The sequence below is a fragment of the Lissotriton helveticus genome, chromosome 4_1, assembly GCF_964261635.1.
Source record: "Lissotriton helveticus chromosome 4_1, aLisHel1.1, whole genome shotgun sequence".
NCBI classification, from domain to species: Eukaryota; Metazoa; Chordata; class Amphibia; order Caudata; family Salamandridae; genus Lissotriton; species Lissotriton helveticus.
This window is the reverse complement of record NC_136063.1, coordinates 298,825,042-298,842,256: the sequence shown is the minus strand read 5'-3', so window position 1 is coordinate 298,842,256 and position 17,215 is coordinate 298,825,042. Positions and strand designations below refer to the sequence as shown.

At 49.9% G+C, this 17,215-nt stretch overlaps 1 protein-coding gene across 1 annotated transcript in view; it reads left to right on the top strand.

The window, feature by feature from the left end:
* The window catches only part of TBC1D31 (TBC1 domain family member 31), a 670,562-nt gene that overhangs the window by 283,827 nt on the left and 369,520 nt on the right, over positions 1–17,215 (top strand). Inside the window, exon 8 of the mRNA XM_078686822.1 lies at positions 9,657–9,848. Coding sequence (XP_078542948.1) covers positions 9,657–9,848 — 192 coding nt within the window. The remainder of the gene's footprint in view (positions 1–9,656; positions 9,849–17,215) is intronic.

Sequence of the window (17,215 nt, the reverse complement as noted above, 5' to 3'; positions counted from 1 at the left end):
AGTAATCTCTTTTGTCGGGGGAGAAGTAGCGCCATGCGTCGAAGAGACCTAAATCGCCTATCTGTTTGCGCAGTGCCGAGGACATCGCCCCTGCCCCATGAAAGGAGCCTGTACTCCGGTCCATCGTAGGGCACCATACCAGGTTAAGGTCACCCCCCAGAATAATAGAGGGCCCACCCCGAGGGACATGAGCGCGCAAAAGATCCCGAAGGAAGCGATCTTGTGCCAGGTTGGGCGCATACACGTTGCACAGCGTAAGACGGCGGGAGCCCACCTCGACCGAGACCTTAAGGAAGCGACCGTCACCACCCCGGAAGAGCTTGTCAGGACCCCGCCCGATGCCAGCTTTGCACAAAACTGCTACCCCAGCCGTTTTCGTATCAGCTGTAGCCCAGAATTGGAGGGGGTATCTAGGGTGTGCCATGCGCTTCGTATCTGCCCGGAGAAGGTGGGTCTCTTGTATGAAAATGATGTCCGGGTCATGTTGCAGGAAGTAATGCCATAGCTGTTGGCGCTTGTTAGGTGAGTTAAGGCCTTTAACATTGAGTGACAAAATCTTAAGGGGTCTGGCTATGTCACTCGCCATCTTGGGGATCCCTAAGGTTAGTACGCAAAGCTTCGCGCAGCAGGGCACCCATCAGCTCAGAGCCCCACCCAGAGGGCCCGCCCCCGCTCCCCGCATCATCCCCCATCCCCAGCCCCCCATAGCAGACAGAGAAAGGAAGGAAAGATAGAAAAAAGAGAAAAAGGAAGGTCAAACGAGAAAGCCAAACAGTCAGCAGCCTGAGGGACTGACGGCCTAGGCCGTAAAGACGTGGCCAACTGGGCCAAAATACACTATCTCCAGAGTAGGGCATCCTACACCCACAGGTTCGAATGTCCATTGGGATGTCACTCCCCAGGAGACAGTCTCGGTGGGACATGACTGGCCGGGAACACTAGAAGGTAAGGAGCCCCCACTTTCCTAGGCCCAGCACAAGGAGATCAGGAGTCCAAGCAACTTCCCTCCCGCCCCACAACCATCCCTGCCCTCCGGAGGGATATAAGAGAACAGTACCTCAAGGCAAGTGATATACATGTGCTGTCCATCTCACGATGTGGAGGACCGTCCCGCAGGGGAGCGGTCCGCACGGTCGATCTCAGCCTCTTCCAGCGCTCTAATGTGGGCGATGACCTCCTGCCTGGCTTGGCTCGTCGGTGGCACGTCCACAGGCGTCACACGCTGTCTCCTCGGCACCGCGGTCCAGTCCGGGGTGAGCGGTGCCCTCTTGCTCGGAGGGCGTCTTGAGGGGCTCCCCGGGGGAGAGCCTGCTATGTTGAGGAGACGCGCCGCCTCATCGTAGGATCGCAAGGATTTACGCCTACCCTCCCATTGAAAGATAAGTGCAAAGGGGTGTCCCCATTGGTACGAGATGTTCAGGGACCGCAGTTTCTCCGTCACTGGGCGGAAAGCGCGTCGCCGCTTCAGGGTGTTGGGCGCCAAATCCTGGAAGATCTGGATCTTGTGGCCCTTATATTGCAGGTCTGGCTTGTCCCGAGCACGTTTCCAAATCTCCTCTTTTTCCACAAAGAAATGCACCCGCGTGATAATGTCCGGGAGAAGCCCCGATCTCCCCGCAGGCGCCGCCACACGATGAGCACGGTCCAGTGTGGGAGGTGATACATCCTCGTCGCCCCGCACCTCGTGGAGGAGTTGCGCCACAAAGTCCATCACGTCCTCCCCTTCTTCTCCGAGCGGCACGCCGCGGATGCGGAGGTTGTTCCGCCTGCCCCGATTCTCCAAGTCTTCCTGTTTGACTTGGAGTTCAATGTTCTGTTGTTCCAGGGCCGTTAAGCGCTGCCATAGATGTTCCTGGTCCTCGGTGCGCGTGTCCGCAGTTCTCTCCAGGCTGTCCACGCGGTCCCCCAGTTCCGTGACTTCTTTCCGAAGCTCCGTGACACACGAGTGGACCTCCGACCTCAGGGATCCGATCTCAGTCTTAAGTTCGGTCATGAAGGCGGCCATGAACGCTTGGGTGACCGGGGGGGAATCGGCCATCTCCGCAGGTGGGCCACCACTGGCCGCCGGAGCTCCTACTTTGCCCCACATGGCCGTTACAGGGTTCCCCTTGGGGGTCGGCGCTGGTTCCGCCTTGCTGTTCCTGTTTGTGCGCGTCATCCTCCGCGTGGACCACAAGGTGACTCCTAGGCTGCGTCAGGGCCCTTGCCCGGCGTAAGGTGCCCGGGAGAAAGCACAAAACACAAAGGGGGGCGGTGAGGGGCACTGGCGCAAGGTCACAGCGCACTGAAAGGGTCCTGGCCTCGCAACGGCCCACCCCGCAGTAACGAGCACCCAGCACACACCCCACGTAGCAGATCAGGCAGTCCAGGGATCCCTAGGCCTCCTCGCCTCCACCCTCCATGCGTTGCCAGTCAGGGATATAAGCAGGCCCAACGGGGGCACTAGTCCCCGGGGGAGATCAGCACCAGAGAGTGACCCACACTACTGTTCCAGGCCAGCACTCACCCCCAAGGAAGAGCCGCTGTGAAGACTCGCAGCCTCGATGTTTCCCCGCAGGCTGGCGCCGTCCGCTCTCAAAAGTGCCCCGGGGGCACTGTCCGCCTCAGTTCTCCGCTCTGGCCGCTCTCACTGCTGTCCGCCGCGGTTCCGCAGGGCCGGTTGCTCGGAGCAACCCGCTGGGGAGGGGAGGCTAGCAGCTAGCAGTGCCCCCGATCCTCGTTGAGGCCAGAGGTCGGGTCCCGCCGCCTTACCGCTCCACGTTGCAGCGCGGGAAACTGGGTGTGCAGGACCAAGAAGTCGCTCAGGGGCCCCCTACCAGGCACTCCGCTACACCGCTGCCCCAGGTAAGGGCGTCACAAGGCTTTCGCGCGGGGAGGGCGGGGGTCGCTCTGGCCACCGGCAGCCCCAGGGTCCAATAGGTTCCGCTGCAGACTGTCTCCTCCGCGGTCACAAGATGGCGGACGGACCGGGCGGCCCCTCTCACTGCAAGCCGGCTGCTCGTTCTTGCCGGGGCTCAGATGGGGCACGGAGGTCTCGCACCCAAACACGCTACACAGTTGGGCAGTGGTCCCAGGGAGGTGTGTGGCGGGTCCAGACTCCAGAATCACGCACAAATAGCCAATGATGGGCCCAACGGCGGTGGGAGCTCCGCAGCCACGCGTCTGCTCACATCGCCGGTCAAGCCACGCCAATCTGACAAGTCATTTGTGACAAGACAAGACCTTTGACAGACTTGTCACCCACTTTTATTTGCCCCCAAATGAGGGAGGCCTCGTGTGTTTTGCAGGTCCTGTCCAGGTGAGTGAAAAGACAGGGGGAAGATGCAAGGCTCCCCTCCAACAGTTTCCTTTCGTGAGCACCCTTTTCGAGCGGGTGGGCACTGACATTGTGGGGGCTCTGGATCCCAAGACAGCCATGGGCAACAGGTTCCTCCTGGTCTTTGTGGACCATGCCACCTGGTACCCGGAAGCTGTCCCTCTGTGGACGGGGATTGCTCCAACCCTGGCCAGGGCACTGATGGGGATTTTTACCCGTGTGGGTTTCCCCAAGGATGTTGTATCTGACTGCTTTACGAGTTTCATGTTTCCATACATGAAGGCATGTGGAGTTGCCTATAAGTCCTCCATGCCTTATCAGCCTCAGACCAATGGGTTGGTTGAAAGGTTCAACCGAACCCTGAAAGGCATGATTATGGGTCTTTCAGAGCCCATGAAGTATAAATGGGACAACCTGTTGCCATGCCTTCTGTTTACTTACAGGGAGGTACCACAAAAATGGGTTGGCGTCAGCCATTTTGAACTTCTCTGTGGGCACCCTCTGAGAGGACCTCTCAGTTTGGGGAAGGAGGACTGGGAGCAAGCTCTCCAGAAGCCCCCAGGATGAATTCATTTACATGCTGACCTTCAGAAACCAGACAGCCCACTTACGGAAACTCGTCCAGGAGAATCTGGGAGCTAGACAGGAGGACATGAAACATTGGTACGACCAGAATACCACTCTGGTTGAGTTTCAGCCTGGTCAAAAGGTGGGGGGATGGCGCCAGTAGAGCCCCTTGCCCTACAAGACCTCTGGTCTGGTCCATTTAACATGTGAATGAGCACAAGAGTGGCGTCACCTACCTGGTGGACATGCAGACACCTAGGAACACTTTGAGGGCCCTACATGTGAACCGCCTCAAGCCACATTTTGAGAGGTTTAAGTTGACCATGCTCTTGGTCACGGATGATGGGGTGGAAGAGGAGTGTGAACCTTTCTCGACCTCCTGTCGTCCAAAGAGCAGGATTGGTCAGTGGAGGGTGTGATCCTCCCTTCAACACTGACCCTGGAATAGCAGAGACACTCTCGCTACGTGTTAGGACAGTTTGCTTCAATGTTTTCACTCACCACATGAGTCACCCATTGGTGCACTGATGACATTGACCCTGGGGATAGCCTTCCTGTTAAGCACAAATTTTACAGGTTGTCTGACTGAGTGAGGAACAGCATCAAGGAGGAAGTCACACCTGAACTCCAGTTCTTTATTGACTACCGTGGGCTCAATGCGGTCATAAAGACCGACGTGCATATCATCCCCAAGAGCTGATGAGCTCATTGCTCGGCTTGGAGATGCCAAGTTCCTCAGCACGTTTGACTTAGCATCTGGGTATTCGCAGATTGCCTTGACTGAGGGGGCACAAGAATGGTCAGCATTCTTAATGCCAGAAGGGCACTTCCAGTTCTGTGTCATGCCTTTTGAGTTGAACAATGCCCCTGCCACCTTCCAAAGGTTGGTCAACCAGGTCCTGGCTGAGTTGGAGAACTTCAGTGCTGCCTACCTAAATGACATTGCATCCTTCAGCTCCAGTTGGGAAGACCATTTGCACCAACTGGGAGAAGTGTTGAGTGCACTTAAGAGCGATCAAGGCCAGTAAATACCTGATAGGGCACTGGTCTGTTTTTTTTTGGGAACCAAGTAGGGGGCGGCAAAATGCAGCCCCTGCAGCATTGGATTGATACCATTCTGGCTTGGGGACCCCCCCAAGACCCAAACAGAGGAAAGAGTGTTAGGTCTCATTGGTTACTACAGGAGATTCGTCAAGGTATGCAGCACCATTGTTGTCCCCTTGACAGAGCTGACTTCCAAGAAGCAGTCCCGTCGGGTGATCTGGACAGAGTCGTACCAGACCACTATTGACACCCTGAAGGAAGCCATGTGCAGAGCGCCCGTGCTCAAGGCTCCTTGCTCAAAGCAACTTGTGATGCATACTGATGCTTCACAGCATGGCGGAGTGGCAGAGCTGTAACAGCTAGATTAACCAGTAGCCTTCATTAGTATGAGGTTACTTCCCAGGGAGCAGAGGTGGAGCGCAATAGAAAGGGAAGCTTTTGCTTTGGCCTGGGCGCTGAAGAAGCTAAGACCCTACTTGTTTGGGACTCACTTCTGGGATGCCGATGAGGGGTAGGAATCCTAAACTGTTGAGGTGGTCAATCTCCCTATAGGGAAAGGAACTTTACGATGGAACACTGTCCTGGAACAGAACACGCCTACACTGATGGCCTTTCCAGGTTTGTCTACCTTAGTGATGAGAACTCACAAGAGGTTGGGTAGGTCTCCCCACCTCCTGCTGGGGGGAATCGTGTTAGACCTGGTATCTTTTGGTGTGGTTTCACCTGTCTTTTTGCTTCTGGCCTCCTGTTTTTGATTGTGTAGTGGATTTCGTTTTCGCTGGTGTTTGTATCTGGGCACTTTAACACTGCTAACCAGTGCAAAAGTGCATGTGCTCTGTGTCCAAAATGTAATAGCATTTGGTTTCTCCATGATTGGCATATTTGATTTGCTAGTAAGTCCATCGTACAGTGCCCAACATGTCCCTTGGACCTGTAAATCAAATGCTACTAGAAAACCTGTAGCACTGATTGTGCCACCCAGGTGAGTAGCCCTCCAAACGTATCTCTGACCTTCCATTGCAGAGTCTGTGTGCACAGTTTTTAACTGCTATGCCGACCTGGGAAGTATCCCTACTTGCCAGGGCCAAACCTCCCTTTTACTGCATGTAAGGCACACATAATGTAGGCCCTAGGTATCCCCAGGGAACCATCTCCTGCTGTATTGTGCTCTGTATTGAGATCTGCTATGCTTAGGCTAAAAAGCAGCATCCAGGAATGCATGCTCATTCCATCAGGGCCAAACCTGCTGCTAGCACACGGTGTTCCTGTCCTAGAATTTGCCAGATGGCTACCTTCATACATTCACAGAGCACTATGGATTGTAAGGCTTGCTGAGTGGATACATTTGCCCGCTTGTTCCTGCAAGACTTTCTGGTTTGAGTCCATCCACAAACCCACCTCAAAATAGGTATTGCTTTAGTGTCTATTCAAAAGGTGAGAAATCTGTGGCTAGGAGTCTCTATCGAAAGATAAAGTTTTTTCTGGTAGGGACTATGCCTAGCCGCAGATTCTTCACCAACCCTCCCATCCTCCTCATTATGTGGTTGGCCTCTATCCTTTAATAAGATCCCAAGGCTAGAAAGCTGCACATTGATCACACCAATTTGCTTTTGGGGCTCTGCTTCTGGGAGTGCAGACAGCCTTGATATCAACTGACGTCAGTGCGCGAAGTGGCGCCTATATAGGCTCCTTATGTTATTTCAGAGCGGTATCTGCAGGGTAGAGCTGTGCTTACGAGGGATCTTTTTGTCAGTTCCTGACATACTCTGCCTGAAGTGCTCTTCTCATGTACCCTTAGCCCCATTCGGATGTGATACAGAGCCTGACTTGGTTAGCCTTTGTTCATGTGGACCTCTCCCTCTGCAGTCAGACAGTCTTTAAGAGGCTCATGTGTCTTGCTCTGGGTTATCCGAAATAGCCTGGTTGATTACTTACTCAGATTTCTATCAACTTTTGTTCAATGCTTGGTACTCTCTGTTAACTTTGTTTACACTTGTCACTGCCCTCTCACACCTTAACCCACTCCCTGGTCAATCAATCAATCAATCAATCATGCCATTTGTATAGCGCACTACTCACCCGGGAGGGTCTCAAGGCGCTTGGGGGGAGGGGTATGCTACTGCTCGAACAGCCAGGTCTTGAGTTGTTTCCTGAAGGCGAGATGGTCCTGGGTCAGCCGAAGGTGGATGGGGAGGGAGTTCCAAGTCTTGGCAGCCAGGTAAGAGAAGGATCTTCCTCCGGCGGTGGCTCTTCGGATGCGTGGTACGGCTGCGAGGGCGAGGCTGGTGGACCGTAGCTGGCGGGTGGGCGTGTAGAAGGTCAGGCGGTCGTTGAGGTACTTGGGGCCCAGGTCGTGGAGAGACTTGTGTGCGTGGGTGAGGAGCCGGAACGTGATCCTCTTGTCGACGGGGAGCCAGTGCAGGTTCCTCAGGTGGCTGGAGATGTGGCTGCGTCGGGGGACATCCAGGATGAGTCGGGCGGAGGCGTTCTGGATGCGCTGGAGTCTTTTCTGTTGCTTGGCTGTGGTTCCGGCGTAGAGGGCGTTTCCGTAGTCCAGTCGGCTGGTGACGAGTGCCTGGGTGACAGTCTTCCTGGTCTCGGTCGGGATCCAGCGGTAGATCTTGCGAAGCATACGCAGGGTGTTGAAGCACGATGAGGAGACGGCGTTGACTTGTCTGGTCATCGAGAGGGAGGGGGTCCAGGATGAAGCCCAGGTTGCGTGCGTGGTCGGTTGGCTTGGGTGCGGTGCCCAGGGCTGGGGGCCACCAGGAGTCGTCCCAGGCGGAGGGCGAAGATCCCAGGATGAGGACTTTCGTCTTGTCCGAGTTCAGTTTCAGGCGGCTGTCCTTCATCCACTCGGCGACGTCTTTCATCCCTTCGTGTAGGCAGGTTCTGGCGGTGTCGGGGTCTCTGGTGAGGGAGAGGATCAGCTGGGTGTCGTCGGCGTAAGAGATGATGTTGAGGTTGTGCTGGCGTGCGATGGCTGCAAGAGGTTTCAAGTAGATGTTGAAGAGCGTGGGGCTGAGTGAAGATCCTTGCGGGACGCCACAGATGACTTCGGTGGCCTCGGAGCGAAACGGGGGGAGGCGGACTCTTTGTGTTCTTCCGGCGAGGAACGAGATGATCCACTCCAGTGCCTTCTCTTGGATACCGATGTTGGTGAGGCGCTGGACTAGGGTGCGGTGGCAGACCGTGTCGAACACAGCGGAGAGGTCCAGGAGGATGAGGGCCACTGTTTCCCCCTTGTCGAGCAGGGTCCGGATGTCGTCGGTGGCTGCGATGAGGGCGGTCTCGGTGCTGTGGTTGGCTCTGAAGCCGGACTGCGAGGGGTCGAGGGATCCGTTCGTCTCGAGGAAGGCGGTCAGCTGTCTGTTGACGATCTTCTCGATGACTTTAGCAGGAAAAGGGAGGAGCGAGATGGGGCGGAAGTTTTTGAGATCGGTGGGGTCCGCTGTAGGTTTCTTCAGGAGGGTGCTGATCTCGGCCTGCTTCCAGCTCTCCGGGAAGGTGGCGGTGTTGAAGGAGGCGTTGATGATGTTCCGGAGTTGGGGTGCGATGGTGGAGTCGGCCTTGTTGAAGACGTGGTGTGGGCAGGGGTCGGTCGGTGATCCGGAGTGGATGGTGTTCATCGTGCGGGCTGTGTCTTCGATGGTCACCGTGGTCCAGGTGCGAAGGGTGGCGGTGGGGGGCGTTGGTTCAACGGTTGGGTGCGTGGGTGGGGCGCCAAAGCTGTTGTGGATGTCGGCGATCTTGCGGTGGAAGAACGAGGCGAGGGAGTCGCAGAGGTCTTGTGACGGAGTGATGTCGTTGGTGCCGGTGCTGGGGTTGGAGAACTCCTTGACGATAGTGAAGAGCTCTTTGCTGTCATGGGCGTTGTTGTCCAGTCGTTCCTTCAGGGATTTCTTCTTGGTGGTGCGGATGAACTGGTGGTGCTTGCGGGTAGCGTGTTTGAGGGCGGTCATGTTGTCGGTGGTCCGGTCGAGGAGCCAGGCTTTCTCGAGGGTGCGGCAGGTCTTCTTGGAGTTTTTGAGGTCGTCGGTGAACCAGGATGCCTTCTTGCTTCTGGGTCTTCTGGGAGGGTTCTTTAGTGGCGCGAGGTCGTCGGCGCAGGCACTAGCTGTGACCATTGTCTGGCTTGTTTACCTGCACTGTTCTCATTTACTATTGCCATGTCTGCCAACCCACTCAGTTTCACAGTCTAACTGTCTCTGGCACCCTGCTGCATCTCATTGCCTCTGTCTCTGTGACACTTATAGTGTATAATTCAATTCCTCCTTAATGTCTTTGTCTCTTTCCATCCAGCTGTTACCTGGTTATGTTTTCCCCAAGGCACATTTGTTTTCTCCTGCTTTAACTCCCTGCCATAGTATACTTCCATCCAGTCATCCAGCCCTGTTCTTTCATGTCCTACTCTGCCACTCACTCAGGTCACTGTCTTGCTAGTCATCCGTGTCTCACTACCTTCTCTGCTGCCTCCCCATTCATTGATGACGCTTACTTATGCCAGCATAGTCATGTTTGATCCATTATTCACAGCACTATTGAACCTAGAGTGTTATGTCCTGCTAAACTACACTTTTTTACTCTAATTGTAATCAAGAGAAGTCAATGTGGAACTTACAACGGTGTAGTGATACTAGAATGCCAATTGTAAATGTGTGTTTATCGTTTTGTATGATTGTGGCCACACAATCGTGAATTCTCTGATTATTTTCTTTCTTTACTTTAGCCACCTCCACCATTGGTTAAAGTAGTTGACAATCTACCTAAGGGCAAAGCGTCTGTGGACAGTTCAGCTACATCGAAACTTCTGGTGAAGGTATCGTCCACGCTGACAGAAAGGCCTTTGAAATCAAAAGGAGGTAAAGTTCAGACCAGAATTCTAAAGTCAGCTGTCAATTCTACACTTGAAGATAAAGAGGTAAGTGCATTGTCTTAATATTTTTTAATTGGCAAAACAAAATTCCAGTTTGTTTCTTTAAAAAAAAATATATTTTTACCTGGGGTCTTTTTTTATAGTTAATTACTAACATCGGTAAAGTTGAGAGGAATAAGAAAGATGTGATATCTCCTTAAAACAAAAAGTGGCAAATTATTTTTGTTTATTTATGCTGCTAACATAAATATGTAATTATTTGCATGCCAGTGATGAATTTCTATTCTGGAATCAATTCATGGCAAAGTATACATCATTGCCTATTGTAATGTATAGTTTAATCTTTTAGTTAATTGGCAGTCAGGTTTGGTCAATTGATGGGAGGTAAAACAAAATTTAGGATAAATATGAAGATGTTTTGCTTCATGAAATTAAAGGAAAGGTTGAAACGGAGGGATTTTAGAGTGTTTTATGGGGCAACCCACTTATGGTAGAGAGTCGAAAACTGTTCAAGGCAAAGCGGAGGATTACCCTATAAAGTATTTTCTTGATCTCCTTTGCAAGGAGCCTCAAGAAGAGCCTTTACATTTAAAGTTCTAAAGCGCCTGGTGTTGACCACGGTTGGAGAAATCGTTCTAATGTGAAAGCAAATGAATAAAATAGCCTTTGGCTGTCACTTCTCTGTGAATTCCATCCAAGGGGCTGGATCATATTCCATAATAGTTTGTTACAAGACTCAATGAGGTGAGACACCTATAGGAGGGCAGGTAATATCTAACTTGTGTAGCTCCATCTGGAGATACAAGAACAGGCCAAACTTGACAAATTTTCTGCAGTTCTAAGAGGTTCAGATGTCTACACTTGAGAAACAGTAAGTATTTTTTGTATGGACTGTGCCTCCCTATCTCTGTAATATACTATGTGAACAGAGGCAAAGATTCAATTTGCCTGTGGCACCACATACTACAGAGGCTTTCTAAAATGTACTCTGATACATTTTACATTAACTTTAAGAGAGTATGTGAAGTGAAGGACGCTTACTGGCTTGTCTGATGCGGCTGTATGTTGATGGATCTGAAGTACTTTCCAGATCCAGAGATGGATTACAGATCTAGTGTAAGTACTGATATAGTTGAACCCTCTTGATTAACCATGAGGCATCAGAAGATCAAAATTCTCCAGTCCTGATATTCTGTGCTAAAGGCAGCAACTGTCTTTGTAGCAGAGTTCTAAAAAGAAAATAGATGTCCCATTGAAGTAGAGCGAATTGGGAGTTGCATAATGGAAGAGACATACACATACATTATACATGAAATTAACTCGCATTTACTGGTAAAATTTATTCTGTTTCTGAAGGTGTACTCTGAAATAGTGGATGATGTAAGGACACCTTTTTTGCTAATACTGGGGAAACTTGATGAGGTGATAATGGGTGTCATAACATAGTTATTGTGATCGTATAATTTTGTGGAAAAATTGTTTTATAAACGATATCAAAGGTCCTTTATTGTTACCTGAACAAACAGCAGATTTTATCCTGTGATAGCCAAAGATAATTAATGTGTGCCTGAATTAGAGAATCTTTCATGTATTTACATTTGTTTGATGCTGTGTCGTTGATCGTAATTTCAGTACAGATATGGAGGGTTTAAATTATATATCTTTATTAACCTTGGACGCTCATGACGAGCTCAGCTCGTCATGGAGTGCCCATTCATTTCAATGGAAATTACATTGAAAGTCTAGGCACAGGCTTAGCATCCAAGTGGTTAAGATGTATACACACTTAAGATTACAATAGTCGAGTAGCGATCATCTCAAGGGGCTACCAGTATGTTTTCAGTGGATCATTTTGCTGTGTTCCACTCTCCCACTAATACCTGCAGGCATAATAAATAAAATAAATATGTAAATGGGAACCACGTGTAATTTCTGTGTTTGTTGTGATCCAACCAAAATGAGCATGAGTACCTGGGGAATAAGTTGCTTCATGAGATAGCCATGGATCGCGATGTTCTTGATGTTTCTATATTCATTGATACTAGTAAATACTGAATAGTCCCAACCATATGTAGGGTCCCAGTAAACTTTACAATATCTCCAAACTATTTTTTGTAAGAGCATTTATGAGGATGCAGCCTATCTATTGGTTGTACTGGCCAAATTACATTTATTAATTTATTTAATCTTTAAAAGTGTTTTTTTATTGGAATTTTGTAAACCGGACAAATTAAAAACTTTTGAAAGCTTTAAATTGCATAATGTTTCAAAAATGCACATTATAGCCGCCAACCCCCCCTCTCCCCTTCCCAAAAAACCCCAATGCCAATTGCAAACAACACTCCCTCCTCTCTTTCTCAGCTGCCCACCCGGTCAGCAAGACCTGAGTCACTGAATTGAAGCAAGACACAAACTCAGTTATGTAGCACATTCAAGTTTTGTTGCTTTAGTCTGCCTAAAGCTGGCAAGTGGTAAAGATCAGAGGCCCTCATTCTTTGAGGCGCTGGGTAGGATGTGTGCTTAACTCATCAAAAACACTAAGCGGTAAGCAGTGTTTTCAGCCTTCCTTCTGGACACCCAACAACCAAATTCTCAGGTCCTCATGGACTGAGTTTCCCACAACTTCATGAAATACCCCCAGCAGATCTTTCGTAAAAAAACAAAAAAAATGTTGCCACAAAAACACACCATATGTATAAAGGTGCCATCTGCCCACCACTATACGTTTGAGCCTAAAGCGGTGAGATACAATTGAGTCATCAACTATAGTGACTTTCCCTGTGCTGCATGCGTTTGTAGCAATGCGGAATCTATTTTCATAGGCCTTCCAACTCCTCCTGCCCAGTTATGACACCCCAGATATTTTTTCACACTGGAGTTGATACGTCTTTGACCCTAAGGTTTATTGATATGATACAGGGTTGAGATTAAGCCCTTTGCTCCCACACATGACTTAAAAATGTTTCACAGTTCCCTGGTGTCAGCTTAATCTTATAGAGACTTCTAGCCACAGAATCCTTACCTTGCAATCATCCCCTGGCATCAGACTGGATCTAGATCTTTTTTTGTGAGCGGTATAGGGCATCATTCCGCTCTGCATGACATTGTCGGCGTCATCCGCTCCGGAAGTAACGTGGTAGGGGCCTATTCCAGTGTAATTGACATCAGTTCTTTTTTTTTCTGTGCCAGTCTGCGCAGATCTAGAGAGAGCTATCTCCAGTCACTTTTTGACAGTCTTTTTTAACTTTTTGTCAAAATATTTTGGACCTCGTATTCTGGTGTGGCAGGGATGTCAACGATAAGACTGGATGGTGACGTTGGACGTACATGATGCAGACTTCCACATCCCTATCCTGCCTGCCCACAGACGTTACCTGTGGTTTATTGTAGGTCACAAGCACTTTTAGTTCTCCATGCTCCCCTTTGGCCTCACCAGCACGCTTGGGTATTCACCATGGTAAAGGCAGTAGTTGCAGCTCATCTGCGGAGGTCGGGGGTGCCAGGCTTACCCTATCTCAAGGAGTGGTTGTTGAAGACAGGTTCATCCCTGACAGTTGTTTCCCACCTTCAGACTATGGCGGACTGCCTGCACTCACTGGGGTACATTGTCAATGTGCAGAAGTCACACCTGACTGCTTTTCAGATGCTCCCATTCACCAGAGCAGTTCTGGACACAATTACTTTCGGGCATATCCTCTCAAATGATGAGTCCAAGATATTTAGGCTATGATACTGATGTTTGAGCCTCCTAGATTTCAGTGAAAATGATTCTGAGGCTGCTGGGTGTCATGGCCTCCTGTAGCTTGCTCGTGAGACATGCCTGCAGTGGGAGCTGAAGTTTTAGTTTGCACAGCATCAAGGAAATCTTTCTCAAGATCTCGGAGGACACTGTATCAGATCTGCAGTGGTGGTTAACGAACCCCTATTGGGTCAGGGGCTTAACCCCTCTCCCCCTCAACCAGATCTGACTGTAGTTACAGATGCGTCATTCCTAGGATGGGGCGGCCATCTGGGAGAGATGGAAATCTGGGCTCCACAGCAACCTGCTGCAGTTCTGAGCAATCCTACTAACATTGAAAGCATTTCTACCTCCATCATAGGAAGGTTAGCGCAGGTGTTCACAGACAACACCACCATTTGGTCCTGCAACAAAAAAAGCAGGGTGGGGTTGTGGACCCTTTGGCAAGAGGCCCTGTATCTCTGGACAACGCTGGAACATCAGTGCATTTCCCTTGTGGTTTAACACATGGCGGGATCTCTGAACGCCTGGGTGGACAAACTTGGCTGAAGATGTCCAGCGGAACATGAATGGCGTCTCTATCCAGACGTGGTGCAAAGTCAGTTTCAGCCATAGGGAGAACCTTGGTTGGATCTGTTTGCCACCTCTGAGAACGTGCAATGTCACCAGTTCTGCACCCTGGAGTTTCCAAGGCGGCTCTCACTCGGAGATGCTTTTCATCTCGAGTGGAGCTCCGGCCTCTTGTATGCCTTTCCACCCATAACACTCATTCCCAGACTTCTTCAGAAGAAAAGGAATGACCGGGTCCAAGTTATCCTTGTGGCTCTGGACTGGGGTCAGAGAGTCTGGTATCTCGACTTGCTGAGCATGGTCATCAGTCCTTCTATCAGGCTTCTCATATGGAAGGCTCTGTCACAGCAGCTGGGGAGGGTTCTACACCTGAACCTGTCAACACTCCGCCTTCATGCATGGAGATTGAGCAGCGACAGTTGCCAGCTTTCGAGCTTCCGCCCGAAGTCTGTAATGTCATCTTGCCAGCCAGTCAGCCCTCCACCAAGACGGTACACGCCGGTCGTTGGAGGAATTTTGTGGCATGGTGTTCAGAAAAACAGGTTGACACACTTTCTACCCCCCCTTTTCATGTCCTTTTGTTTATTCTCTCTTTTTGCCCGGTAGGGCTCTGCTTTGCGGCCCTTAATATTGCTATCTTTCTGCCATCTCAGCATTTCGGCGGTTGCCTGATCAGCCATCCCTTTTCAAGTACCCTATTGTACACAGGTTTCGGAAAGATCTCCAACACCTGTTCCCACCTTCACCTTTTATCATGCCTCAGTGGGACCTAAATTTAGTCCTCACTTTCCTGATGTGCGCTCCTTTCGAGCCGCTACACAACTGTCCTCTCAGGCTTCTAACTATCAAGACGGTCTTTCTAGTGGCAATAACATCTGCCCGAGGGCGAGTGAGCTCCAGGCTTTGTCATCTAAGCCCCCATACCTCAATCTTCCCATACAAGCTTGTCCTTCAAACTAGAGTTTCCTTCCTACCGAAGGTGGTCACTCTCTTTTTATGTAGGCCAGTCTTCACCCTGCCTACCTGTAAAGCTCTGCCTCCTACCTCTAAAGAACAGGAGCAATTCCACCGACTGGACCCAAAAAGAGCGTTGTCTTTCTACCTTGACCACACAAAAGAGTTCCTGATAGAGGAACCACATTTCGTGGAGTATGTTGGAGCCCAGAAAGGGGAGGCGATACAGAAACGGATCATATCGAGTTGGATCATGCTTTGTATCAAAATCAGCTATGCATTGGCCAAGAAGCAACCCCTGATGGTTTGGTTGCGCACTTCAATAGATCTAAAGCTGTGACCACTGCGTTAGCATGAGAAGTTCCAGTCCTGGTCGGGCAGTAGCATGGGCATCTCTACACACGTTTACCAAGCACTACTGCCTGGATAGTTAGGTCCATAGGGATGGGCACTTTGCCCATTCAGTCCTGCAGGACTTTTTAGTAGGAAATTGTTTTCCAGCCCTCCTCCGGGGAGTACTGCTCACGAAAGATGTTTGCATCCAGTTGGATGCCTGGGGATAATTCAAAGTTAAGGAATCTTCGGCTAGATAGAGTCTTTACCAGATAAGGCGTTAGTAAGTAACTTTAATGGCTGGATCCAAAACCCAGTGTCAGAGCTGGGAATAACCATGTCTGTCAGTCTCTTTAGGTATGTATTCCTTGTTGTACTTTGTTAAACTTTTGTTTAAAAAAAAGTCACTGACCATTCTGCAATCCCATTTGTGCCACCTCCACTTTAGGTTGCAGGCCAGGTGAAATTTGAGCATCGAAGGTTCGAGGCTTGAGAGGCATTTAGTGCAACATAATTTCCTCCCAAGTATCAAGAATTGTACAGGCCACACACCTAATGTATACGTTGTGGGGTCTATCTGCTTTAGGTAAGCATAAAGGGTTACAAACCAATCTGCTATGATCTGGTCCCTGTAGACTTACTGTTTGTTTATCAGATTCCTAACTAGTTCATTCCCTGAATAGTCTCAAGCAAGAGGTGTTGACCCTATTGAGTGTGGGCCCTCTCTACTCTGGTCTTCTTCTCTCCCCTGACATATTTAATAAGTAATGATTGGAACACTTAGAGTTCAGTATGGGGGATGGCCTTCGGCACCACCTGAAACTTTTACAGGATTCGGGGTGAAACATTCTTCTGACAGATACTTCTAGCTGCAAATTACTCACCTTCTGAATTATTACAGGCACCATTCTTGATCTGGAAACTTTTCAATAGTTCTCTCATACCTGTAGGGGTGTCTGGCTCCTCTTCGGCGCCATACTCAGCATCCGGGTGACCTCACTGGAGCCATAAAGCACCCCTGTCAGCATGCTGATGCCTGTTTCCTTTCATGTTGTATGTGCCTTCAAGACTAACCTCAGCAAGACAGGTGAAGTGTTTTGTAATATGATGGGACCACATTAAGAAGACATGGAATAACCAGCCATGGTTATCCCACAGGAAGGGGGATGGGTTAGTGAGAAACATAGGGTATCCACCAGAAAGATAGTTCCCAAAGGTTAGTAACTATTTGTTCTGATGAATACTACTACCTGCAGACTACTCACCTTGTGAATAGATTTCCCAAGCAGTCATCAACCAGGAGGTGGGTGCATGGCCGGGTATACCAAAAAATACCAAAGGTCTGAGCATTTGAGGTGAACTTTCCTCCTCCCTTCTCATTTGCAAAAGTGTGGAGAGGAACCCAGGTCACTGCTTTACAGATGTCTGCTACTGACACTTCTTTCACCATTGCAGAAGTAGAAGATTTTGCTGTGGTGGAATGAGCTCAAATACATTCTGGTGGGCTTTTGTGAGCCAGAGCATAACATAACTTGATGCATAGGACTACTCAACTTGATAATTTCCTCTTTTGCTCTGCCTTGCCTTTCATCTACCCTACGTAGTCAAAGAAGAGCTAGAAATCTAGTCTGAACTCACAAGTTCTGTCCATTGAAAAGCTTAATGTTCTTTTAGACTGAAGTAGATTAATTCGCTCTTCTTCCTTTGTTTGGTGGGGAGGAAGGAAGAAGGTTGACAGGATGATGGATTGGCCTATGTGGACGGGAGAAACCACCTTTGGCAAGATGGTAACCATGGTTATTAACACCAACTTGTC